The 12,102-nt window shown below is 39.5% G+C and overlaps 1 protein-coding gene across 1 annotated transcript in view; it reads left to right on the top strand.

Moving 5' to 3' along the window:
* ADAMTS18 (ADAM metallopeptidase with thrombospondin type 1 motif, 18) overlaps positions 1-8,801 on the top strand; it is a 77,033-nt gene extending 68,232 nt beyond the window's left edge. Inside the window, exons 19-22 of the mRNA XM_010296513.1 lie at positions 2,211-2,402; positions 2,784-2,996; positions 4,441-4,588; positions 8,284-8,801. Coding sequence (XP_010294815.1) covers positions 2,211-2,402; positions 2,784-2,996; positions 4,441-4,588; positions 8,284-8,399 — 669 coding nt within the window. The 3' untranslated portion in view covers positions 8,400-8,801. The remainder of the gene's footprint in view (positions 1-2,210; positions 2,403-2,783; positions 2,997-4,440; positions 4,589-8,283) is intronic.
* Positions 8,802-12,102: the final 3,301 nt, after the last annotated feature.

The following is a 12,102-nucleotide window of genomic DNA, read 5'->3' as shown; positions in this document are numbered from 1 at the left end:
GTGCACAGTTGGTGAAGATCAGTATTTTGCACATGGCTCTATTCATGAAGATAGTATGTAAACTACATATATATTTTAACTAGCCTTCCTAAGTGCTCGGAAAGGAGGGCTTGCCAGAAGTGGACATGTGGTGTCCTTTTTGGAACATACAAACAGATGGATAATTTTTTCTGGTTTCGTAACTTAAGGCTCTATGAATTCTTCAAAGCCATTAACCCCCCTCTGAGATTACTTCCCACAGCAGTATTAACTTTTCTCAGGCATGACAGGCAGTCAAGGAATGAAGAAATATTTGGGGTTAGAGTTGCATATTAATGCACACACATATGTGAATTGTGGTTGATAAATTTGTGATTTACATGTTCACTAATCACTTCTGTACTTTTGCCTTTGTTAGAGTAACTGTTCTACCGCAAGTAGAGTGCTGCTGCAGTTAATCGCCAGGAGGGGCATCAGGCCCCTGGGCAGATTCCTGTGGTACGCACCCTGCTTCACAAACCTGCGAACTGCCCGACATTAAACCAGCCTGAGTGAAAAAACATGCACACGCTTACACAAAACTCATCTCTGCTCTTTCTTTTGCTACTGTTGCTGCTGGTATGAACTGTTAACGTAAGGATAATTGAAGTACCGGGAAATCGGGGATTTAAGAGAGAGCTGACAGTGCACTTCTATCAAAAGGGGCTACATTTTATTTTTCCATCTCCATTTAGTGAGATTCAAGGTGGATTTAAATTTACTGAAAGCTCTATTACTTCTGTATGCACTTCTTAGTACTATTACTCTTTAAGTGTTGAAGAACATCTCGACCTAAGCATTCCTAGCTGAGAAGCACAGACTGCCTCCCCAGGGGAATGCACTGCAATGTACTACGACAGACAAGTAACTAAACTACGCCATAGTCCACTGTGTCGTAATTTTAACACTCAAAAAGAAACTTTTTCTTCCAGTGTATGTGAAAGAAACCTTAGTGTGGCAGATTATAAAAATCAGGTATGATGATTAGATACTTAAAAAGAAAGAACAAACACATTCACGCTTTCAAACATTCCTTCCTCTAAAATAAATAAATAAATAATACTAAAAAAAAAAAAATCCATTTTCCTCCTGTTTAGGAGGTGTACAATTCAAGTTGGGATTTTCAAATAAGTCCATAAGTCCTGCAGAAATGTAGTGAATGGGCCTATTGAACAAGTTAGTGACGATTCAGCTGAAAGCTGTGATATCACAGGCTCAAAGGAGTTAAAAGGAAAAAAATGCAAAATACCCAACCTCTCTACACAAATCAGAGTAATTTTAAATGAGTAGTTTGTTTGGGGAAAGACTAAAACCACAGATTTTCAGCATGCAGATATTTCTATTGCATCCTCAGTACAACTCTGCTTTCATGAAATCTTTTTAAACCATTTGTGATTGATAGTCATAGTGCAGGATTCTGCCTTGGAATGTGCCCCTTAATTATTAGTGAGAAGTAAAACAATTAAAAGAAGATGGAACAGGGTAGAAAGCTGGCAGCATTATTTCGGGGCCACTTATTTCTTCGTTTCATCAGAAATGGCTCATTCGTGTGTTTTGTTGTATGCTAAGGCAATGAAAACTATCGAATGTCTTTTCAACTTAACCACGGTTCAGTAATGTGTATTTATTCACTGGTGACTTGTCCTAACCTTCAGTTATAATCTTGGCAATAAAAATACGGTCAAACTTCTTAACCATTGTCTGTATCAGATTCTGTCTTGTAGTGAGATTCATTTGGTGAAGGAGTTATGTATAGAATCCCTGGGTAGTTTCTCTGCCTCCATCTCATCCCTCTAGGCCAAGGTGAGGACAAAGTAACAAATAGCTGAGAACATCTTGCCGTGGGAGATTCTGCAATGGGAGGTTAGGAGCAGTTTTCAACTATGCTGTCCAGGGAAAAGAGCATTTTGCTCACAAGTCCAGATTTCCCCATCTACGGAAGAGAGAGATTACTTATCTGTCCTACGTGGGGGCTGTAAAAGTTCATAGTTTACATTAAGAAAACGCTTAGAACAATGTTTCAGAAGTGACATACAGATGTTACTGTTACTTATTTACCAATAGAATTTCAAGTTTACTTGTAATGGCAGCTACACAACACATTAGCCATGGTTTCTATGCTCTGCTGTAAAATACAAATAATGCCAATTTTAATTTCCTCTACTTCAACTGAGTATTTCTTTCCATCACAGTGCTCCAAGACTTGTGGGAGAGGTGTTAAGAAACGGGATGTCTACTGCAAAAGTACCGGTTCTCCCAAGGTGAAAGTCTTGCCTGAAAGCATGTGCAGCAAAGACCACAAACCTGAATCCCAGCAGACCTGTGTGCTAGGACGCTGCCCCAAAAATGACCGACTCCAGTGGGTGATTTCTTCCTGGAGCGAGGTAAAGTGGTGCAGTTACATGGCTCACTGCCTGCCTTTGCTGCTCTTGGAAACATTGACTCACGGACACACACAAACCATGTGGGGGAAAGTAAGCTGAACTGTCATTTGAAAATCGGGTGTTGTAGGCAAGCCGCTATAAAAACACAGTTCTATACATCCAGATGTAGTTAGATGTACCCTGATGTCTTTGTTTTTCAGGACTTTCACTGACTTGGATTCATATTTCAGTTGACACATTACAAATATGGTCTTTGAGGTTTTAGTTATATATAATGCTTTTGTACTTTCGCATAATGTGGGTGGGGTCTCTTGCACGTAGCACATTCTCCTTTATCTGAACGTGTTTCTTAGATTTCAGAGGTGTACTTTGCCTTTGCAGTGCTCAGCCTCCTGTGGCCTGGGTGTACAAAAGCGAGAACTAAAATGTGGCGAGAAAAGCATCCATGGGAAATTGATCACCTTTCCTCAGAGAAGATGTAGAAACATCAAGAAACCAAACACCAACCTGGAAGGAGCTTGTAACAACGGAGCCTGTCCATCACAAACATTGTATAACATGGTGTCTGGCTGGTATTCCTCACCTTGGCAGCAGGTAGGAATGGGAAAGTTTCTCACCTCTCTCTCCCTGTCCTGGCTAGCACTCTTCCTCCAGCACTACTATTTCTTGTATTGGCTTTTATGGAGTTTACAAAAGGAGCGAGTTTCTCTACACAGAAGCTCCAGTAGCATCCCCTAGTGATTTTCACTACACAGCGTTAAAGAACGAACCAACTGCAGTGTGACTGCTCACTCTTGGACAGTGTATCCACACAACGTAATTAGAAGCAGAGGCTGCGGTGCTGGGCTCGGAGAGCAGCAAATGTAGAAAAGCTGGGGTATCATATGCCACGGGAGGGACGCTAGCTGGAGTGGCACAAGCACCTGGAGGGCAGAAAATGCTGAAGGCCACACGGCTGAGACTTTAGGGCAATGTGAGGCCAACCTACCTAGATTAAAGCTAGCCCCAGTCTTACATTGTGCTGTAGTCAAAAGTCTGACTGTATGGAGGAGATATCTCCAGTACTAACAGTCCACAGGTGTCTCCTGCACGTAGCCATTCCCTAAAGAAGGTCGCACCACTCAGCCACTGAAACATGAAGCAGCTGGTCCACATCCATCATGTACTTTGGTGCAGCTCATTTCTTTGTCCTAAAACTGAAGACCGTCACCTAAAAATGCTATTCATGCTCGAGAGGCACTACATTCCGTGCTCATTTTCCAACGCTTTCCTCTCAGTCTTCTTTGAACTGCACTGTGGTTGAACTATTACATATCTATATGCATAATGTATTTGAGCATCTGCACAGATTGCCTGGAATTCCCTAAATACTATGATTAATTATGGGATCAGTCTGTATTTGTTTCTACATTCTTGCAAACAAGCTTCTGTATTTCTGGAACTTATCTACTTTATGAGTCACATATCAATGAGACACACACTCATTTAATAACATTTACATGAAACAATGTATGTCTGACAATTGTAATCAGATAAAAATGATCACATTTATCTTAAAGACAACTTTTCATGAAACACGTACAAGTAAAAGGCTTATTCATTTAAAAATACTTCATAGATCTTCCTGCAAATGCATAGTGTTTTTCCCTGGATACTGCCATAATTATGGTTCCAGTGGGAGTTTTAACTCTGTTCAGACAGCAGGATTGGGCCCAGGGGCTCAGAGTTCAAAGAAATCAGTGCAGACAATCAGGAACAGGTTTTCTAAAATGTTCAGTTTCTGTCTCGATGCCTAAGGAATGAACCAAATGTTCAGCTGAGTCCTTAAATAACCAAACTTTTGGAAGGGAGAACAGATACACAGATCTTTGAAAAGTTGGTCCTGATGGGGGTTGCTGAACAGCAACACATCTGATCCTGACCTCTCTTTCTCTTTGAGAGTCTCATCCAAAGCCCTTGAAAGTTACTCTTTGGCTTTCATGGGCTCCCAGAAGGTCTCTATAACGAAAGATGGTTTTTACTTTTTTCTTCTCTACAGTGTACAGTAACATGTGGAGGGGGAGTGCAAACCCGGAGCGTACAGTGCCTGCGCCACGGAAGACCAGCGTCAGGGTGCTTGCCCCACCAGAAACCAGCAGTCCTGAGAGCCTGCAACACTAACTTCTGCCCAGTCCCTGTGAAAAGAGGTAAAACTCAGTTCTACATGCTGCAGCAGTGTTGGTTTAGAACTCCATATCCAGCAAAAATCACCTTTTCCAGATACACCCACTGAAGATTAGTATTTGGCATGTTCTTTCATAAATGATTTTTTCCCCAGACTTTCTGGCTTTACAGTTACTCTCTGATACTACAGCATCTCTCTTCTCAGAGTGAACCCTCTTAAAGCAGACTTGAGAGTATAATTGAGACAGGAGATTTTAAAAACAAGGGTATGTTAAAAAAAAATTTTCAAAAAGTTATGCCATTTGGTTCCAAGTTGCATCTTTATACCATCTTGTTGAATAAAATAGAAGCATTCTATGCTGGTAACTGTTTTATGATTAAAAATAGCAACTTTTGAACTAAGCAGTAAGACCTTGCACTTCAGTCTTTTGAAGTCTGCCCAAGCTTCAGATTGCACACATACCTTGGGAGTCCAAAAATGCTTTGTGTAGAATGTACTTTGTCCTCTTACTGCTTCAGATCAGTGTATGACACCCAGTCAGGGAACATGAAATTAAGCTCTGTCCCCACTTGTATGTCTACTGTATCCCTCCCCACCTCTTCAGTGTGTTTTGCAATTCTAGAGGAGCAGGAGGAGCAAGAGGTTTTGTGTCACTCCAAATAATGGAAGGGGAATTCTCTCAGAACCACCCCAGAAAGAGAGAGTTGCATCAGCCCCATCCCAGATATTTGCTTGCAAGCTAGTTAAGAGTTTGTGACTCCTCCTTAACCGTGGGGAAAAAAGCTCACCGAGGTCCAGGTTTGTCCCATAGAACACTAGTTACCTAGGTATGCTAGAGCACTTTAACTTTCAAAGTACTGTGCATTAAATGTCTTGTTACCATTTTAAAACTGGGAGCTGAAAGTAACCTCTATAAAACTTGGGCTAGATTGCAAGAGAAAGGTGGTTGTAGAGTTGGGAGCAAAGGTCAAGCTCTGGCTCTGCATCTTGTAAACTGACATTTGCCACCCACCCGTCTCATCTGTACCGATGCTGGCATCCAGCGTGCACAGAAAGCCTGTAAAACCCGGTGATATCTTAACAGACCATTCTACTGCATCAGCTCAAGACGTGCAGAGTGTCAAACTGATGTATCAGGGGACCTGAATCCGAACAAGGATATATAGATATAAAAGGAATAAGTAAATAGGTTTTGCTGGTTTTTACAAGTAACTGTTCTTAACACTTCAAATGCTAATTAAACTTCCTAAAAAGTTCTGCTGTACTTTGGAGTTTCTGTATTACATCCTTTTCTGTCACGATAGAGCAAACACTTCTCTTTCACCCCTGCCTTCCTCTGCTATATTTCATGTCTGGAGTAATGTCTGTTATTAATTTTGGCCTTGGCCTGTTTCTCTCTCTCCTCACATCTGCAGGAACCCTTTCCCCTTTATTATAACTGGGTCGTCAGGCTCTAGAGATCAATTATCTCTTCACTGCTCTCTAACTTTCTGTCTAAACCAGCAAAAAGAGAGGGAACCAGCTGTGCTGGAATCACATTGAAGCAAATCAGTCTCTGTTATCAGCCGTGCAGCTCCAGCTCAGTGATCACAGTCAAGAAATTAATGTTTCAGGGAGAGTTTACACACTTTCCTATACAAACTGGGTCATTTCCATCCCTCTGTTAGATGCAGTTATGGTCACCATGACTCCTAGTAAATCAAACTGCTTGAAATGAATGAAAATTTAAACAACATATAAATACTTGAGTAAATAGAAACAAGAAACTGACAGCCCGATCCACATCCATTGAAGTTTGTGCGAGTCTTTGTGTTCATTCCAATGATCTTTGGATTAGGTCCCAAGAGTACAGTTTTCAGCCATACCTCTGTAATGTTAGCATTGCACTCCTATCTTCAAAAGGGACAAAGATTTATTAACATTGCCTCCTCGGTGCTTACAATTTTTTTTTTTTAAACAGTAGTTCGTAATTTTTGAAAATTTACCCTTCAATGGCAGGAGAGCTTCTTCCTGACTTAATCAGAACAGCCTTCCTCGCTTTGTGCTGCACGTGTTTTTAATCTGTTGTCTGCTTTGCGTCCTCCCAGCGGCAAGTTCTGTCTGGTGGACAGTAGGTGAAGTAACGTGAAAGCTGGTGCTGAACTCCCAGTTTCATCCCTACTCACACCCAATGACGCATAGAAAGACAATGCGGTGGAGTGGGAAGGCTGCAGTTCAGAACTGAGCTTCCTAGTTCCTGGACAACTGTTTGTTCAAGGACAGTATTTTCTTTACATAACATTAGCATTTACAGACAGGCTTATGTTTTTAAAAAATGAGGAATAAAATGGCATCTTTTTAAAAAAATTATTATGAAGAAATTATTTTATTATTCATTCAAATAAATTTGAGGGTGATAAAAGCATACAAAATCACCTTTGCCATCATATAAAAAGCAATCAAAAAAAGCAGGACTGGTGACTAATCAAAAGAAGTTGCTATAGAGAGACTGAGACAACTCCTGGCCCACAGAATATGAAGAACTTGTCTGTGTTATGTGAGGGAGCATTTATCTTCTGTGACTCGACTTAGCTGATCCGAGAAGATAGACAAGGAAGGCTAGATTCTTCCTCACTGCCTCCTTGTAAATTCCTTTTATTGACCATGTAAACAGTAGTTCTTGGAGTTGAACGGAATCTTTTCCCATGCTCACAGGAGATTTCAGCTTAGCTATAAATTTTGCTAAACCTCATTTAAATGTCTTACTGCTCTCTCAGACATGGCGAATTTGTTTATAAATCATCCATATGAATCATCACTCTGCTCTTTTAAAGAAACATAAAGCATCCGCTACAAAACTGTAGAAAGGAGCAGCTCTGAGATATTTTTAAAGCAACTGGGCTGCCTGTATACATGATCTGTACATTTAAGTGAAATAAAATCTTAATTGAAAAATACGGTTTATTTGTATTTGTAAGTAAAAGCTGGGCTTTTCAGAACCAAGCATTGTCAGCCTCTCTCTTTTTCCCATTGTAGTTAATTAAGATTTTACCAACATGGCATAGTCAAAGTCCTAAAAGCCCGATTCATGCCCTGTAACTAAAGTGTCTAAGAAGAGACATTTCTTAGGCTCCCTGCATAGTCAAATAGAGAAATAAGTCCCTCTAGAACGTGCTGGAATGCCAACACAGAGCACTTTGTGCACACGTCTGCACAGCGTAGGGTCCATGCATTCTGGTTTCCATGCATTTTGTGTGTACATGCACGCACACTCAAAGATGACACTACTTTGAGGTGCAGGTAAACTCCATGTGATGTTGATGGCAACAAGCTGTCAGCATCAAACACGGAGCAGGCTCACTTGTACAAGTACTTGCCATTAGAACAACATTTGTAATCAGAGATAAAAAACACAGATGACATTTTTATCCACTACAGTAGAACTTCTTCCTGTTTTCCTGAACTTCAAAATGTGCTCTAAATTTTTTAATTCCTTTAGCCTCTGACCCTTCAATTATATTATCTGTATCTCTATCAAATTAACAAATTTGGTCTCTTCACAAATTACAAAAGAAACTAGTATTTTTGAGATGAAAGCTGGTTCATGGTTCCTCCTCTTTAAGTCACCCATTGTGTTTTTAATATTACCAAACGCATACAAGTGTGTGGAACTACTGCCTGACTTGTAGACTTACTAAAACACAGCCTTACCATATTGCTTGGCTCTCTCTCCTTCAGATGATCCTTCTTGTGTGGATTTCTTCACTTGGTGTCATCTGGTACCCCAGCATGGTGTCTGTAACCACAAATTTTATGGCAAGCAATGTTGTAAATCATGCACGAAGAAGAACTGATAGCAGCATGTTATCTGAACCCTTCAGTGACAGGACTCTCGTCTTCAACTGATGCTGGAATTAACTGTGCTTTGAGGCAAGACATGGTGCCACATAAACCACTGACGGAAGAGACATTTTTTTCTAAGGGAATGTCTGAGGTACAGTAATTGTTGGATATATGTTGAAAAAGGAATGTTTCTTTTTTTCCTCTTTATTTGCTGACCTCACCGAAGTACAGGGTACTATGGATCACTTGAACACTGAGACTCAAGGGGCAGTTTGTTCTTTAAAAGTGTCATTTTGCACTGTCGTATGTTATGAGGAAGAAAGTAAGAAAAAGAAGCCTTTTCTGGCTAATTCACCACAACGCAAAGCAAAAGAGATCAGGAGCTCGCGGGGGAAGGTTACAGCATGGCAGCACAACAGATCCCACTATCAAAAGCATTTCCTTTCATGTTTTTTATGATACTATCGTCCCAGGGTAAGGAAGCTGTTTGCTGCCACTTTCAGAGACAGACGTTCAAATGGCTGTTTGGAGAACGCAGCATCGTGCGCGTGACCGCAAGAAGTAAATAGTGCACTACAAAGATATATGGTGCTTCTCTGTTAGACTTGCTGCTGGAAAAGCAAGTTTTGCATCATGGTAATGTTTTTATTGTTTTGAAGAATTCATTTTCTGCTTTGTGTAGAAACTCAGAGGTGGTTAACTAGTAACCTGAAGTGTATTCCTAGAAATATTCAACGTTAGAATATTTGGACTTTTAATATTGCTGTGTTACAAGTAAAATAGAATTTCATGTTTCAACTAACTCAAGGAACTCAGATTTATTGAGCTCAATGGTTATGTTTTCAACTTTCTAAGCTCACTAGATATGTAATTTTAAAATTTAAACTTGATATTTTAAAGTAGGTTTTTTTCAGAAGCTAGGTTGTTTGAATGCCAAGATACTGAAGAATGTCTGCCTTTTAATCTCAAATCTCTCTGAGTGTTTTGATTCATCCATTACCCAAAGGAAATAAGAATATTACAGTCCATTGATTCACGCTAAACTTCTCTAAATAGTTATTTATTCACACAGGTTATATGAAAAAAAAAAAATGAAAAAGATTAAGTGGATGATTTACTCTAACCAAATAAAAGTCAATTCTATTTTTATATATATTCTCCTAATACTTCTATTTAGTTCACAATCCACCAGCAAACAAAAGAAATGTAACCATACTGATATTGGTAATCATTCAGTATCGAGATGTTTGGTGACACTATATATCAAATGGTACAATTTAAAAGGTTTCTGCATTGAAAAAATACCCAACCTATTTGCCAAACCCATTCTGAGACAGAGCTGCTTTCTACTGTAATTTTCTGGGGAGTGCCTATGAGGGACATATTTATCTGATTCCACCCAATCCCACAACTTTGTTTGATGAATGTAGTTCAGTTTTACTGTTTTTTTAAAGTATCATTTCAGCGTAAGATTAGCCAGCTCAGCACTAATGCCAGACAGTGGTCACTTAAAATTAGCAGTTCTTTTTGCAACAATTTAAATTAAAAACATGTATTCTCTGATACTTTAAGAAATGCTGATTGGAAACATATCTCAACCTACACCGCTCTGTCTTGATATTGGTCATTGTATAATTATAACCTTTTTTCTAGGAAAACTACAAGGGTTTTTTTTGTTTTGTTTTTATAATTGTGTCCTTTTTATTATTTGATGTAAAATAATTAATTTATTAATGCATAGCTTTTCCTTTATATTTCTTTGCTCACTTCCTTAAGTGACAACTGAGGAAAGAAATGGTAGCGTCACAAAGTATGAATTATGGTGTAAAAAAGGCAAAAAATATAAGTGTAATATTTAATTATTTTATAAGCTTTGTAATAAAGTACTCTAACTGTTTCATTATATTTGGAATTGTAAAATTCATGAATAAAATATGGAGGTTATAAGTAAATATCAAGTAAAATACATGGCGTATGCATTCAGTCGCATTTGTGTTGATTGTCCCATAGTATCTTTAAGTAGAAAACATTACCCCGTTTTCCCCTGCTCCATAACTGGCTGATGCCTGTGCCTCGGAACCTACGCCTGTTCTGTAGCGACAAAAGCTGCCCACAAGAAAAGCCTGTTCTTTGGGGCAGTGGAAATTTAGCCACCATAGCCAAGCATGACCCCTGCCTAACCACGCCCCTACCATTCAGGCCTTGTGCGGGTCACTATGGGCAGGGAACCCTCAAAACAGTGGACTCGAGTGTTAACAAGCCATTATGATGAATAGGATGGAGGTCATTCCTTTCAGGCACTCAAAGTCAGGCGTATGTGCTAAGGTCATGTGAAACTTCTCTACTTTTGAAGGTCCCATTATACTGGCGACTGAGGAATGCACGACTGGTTTTTCAACAGAGTGAATATATTGTGGTTGCCTTTTAAGAGCAGAAGATGTTTCTCATTTGAATGACTACCCTACCACTGAAGCACATGGCTTGGACTGTGCCCGTTTCAGGCACAAAAAAGCAAAATAGACATAACTATTTCTGTAACAACACAGAAGCTATAATACACAAAAATACAGTTGCCCCCCAAGTGAAAGGCAAAACTGACCTATTGCTTCTCTCACCAAAGACAATGGAAACTTGTGTATCACAGAACCAGCACTATTCTTCCTTGCATGTATTTATCTGCAAGGTGGTTTGCAAGATAAGAAGCCTTATTCAACACAGCGTTACATTTTACAGCCTCTCCCATCTGCCTGAGATGCTTTATTTTTCTAAAAATGACTCAGATAAGAAGTTCCCATGCCAATCGCTAGTAGGGACTGCATCGATTCACTGGATCGTTTCTCATATATATTCTCTAACATATATTTGCCCCTTTTCCCTTCATTCACCATCATTCAGTTCTCTGACAACAGCAAGCTATATAGAGTACTGTTGATAGAAAACACTGAGCATGCTTCTGATGTACAGTATAACCTAGTAGGCAATAATAAGCAATAGATCAGTCTGCTCCTGATGGATTCCCAGCAAGCGCTTTTGAAGATGACTTGGACTAGTGATTTAAATAATTAATATGCCCACACAAGAATTCAGACTCTAAACTGCTTTGTGTTCTGGGGTAGAATTTTGGAATTAAAATGAACTGACAGTTGTCAGTGAATTACAGTGTTGGAGACGGGTGTTGAAAGAGGAAATATTGCATAAAGATGTGCTATTGTGTGGTTGGATCAACCCCAAGTCCACAACTGTTTTATTGCTGAGCCCTTACAACGATATTTGGTATACAAAGCTTGGCAGTTTTCTAAAAGTATATTGCTGCAAGGCTCACTTTATAAAGCAGAATGGGGTCTTTTCACAGAGGAATAGTTCCGTTTCCTGTAGCCAGATTTCATCACTCAGGTAAAGGATGCATCTGCCTAAAACTCAAACAGATATTTAATGAATGGCTTGATTGTGTAAATCAAACTCGACTATCTCGAATGCCCAGAAGACATGAAATGTTGGAGACAGATGAACGTTTTGCTGTATGTGGTTTTATGGTAACATGATCCACATCCCATATTTCCTTTATTTTTCAGCAAATCCTATTCAAAAGCATCAATAAAATAAATTAACATTATTATTTCCATTGTAATAGAAGTCCAACCCTATTGAGTCACTGGGATCCCATTGTGCACAACACTGTAGACACACGTCATGAAAGGCTTACAGTCCCGAGTG

The sequence above is a fragment of the Phaethon lepturus genome, unplaced genomic scaffold (genome assembly GCF_000687285.1).
Source record: "Phaethon lepturus isolate BGI_N335 unplaced genomic scaffold, ASM68728v1 scaffold43551, whole genome shotgun sequence".
In the NCBI taxonomy this organism is placed as follows: domain Eukaryota; kingdom Metazoa; phylum Chordata; class Aves; order Phaethontiformes; family Phaethontidae; genus Phaethon; species Phaethon lepturus.
This window is presented reverse-complemented; position numbering and strand designations above follow the sequence as displayed.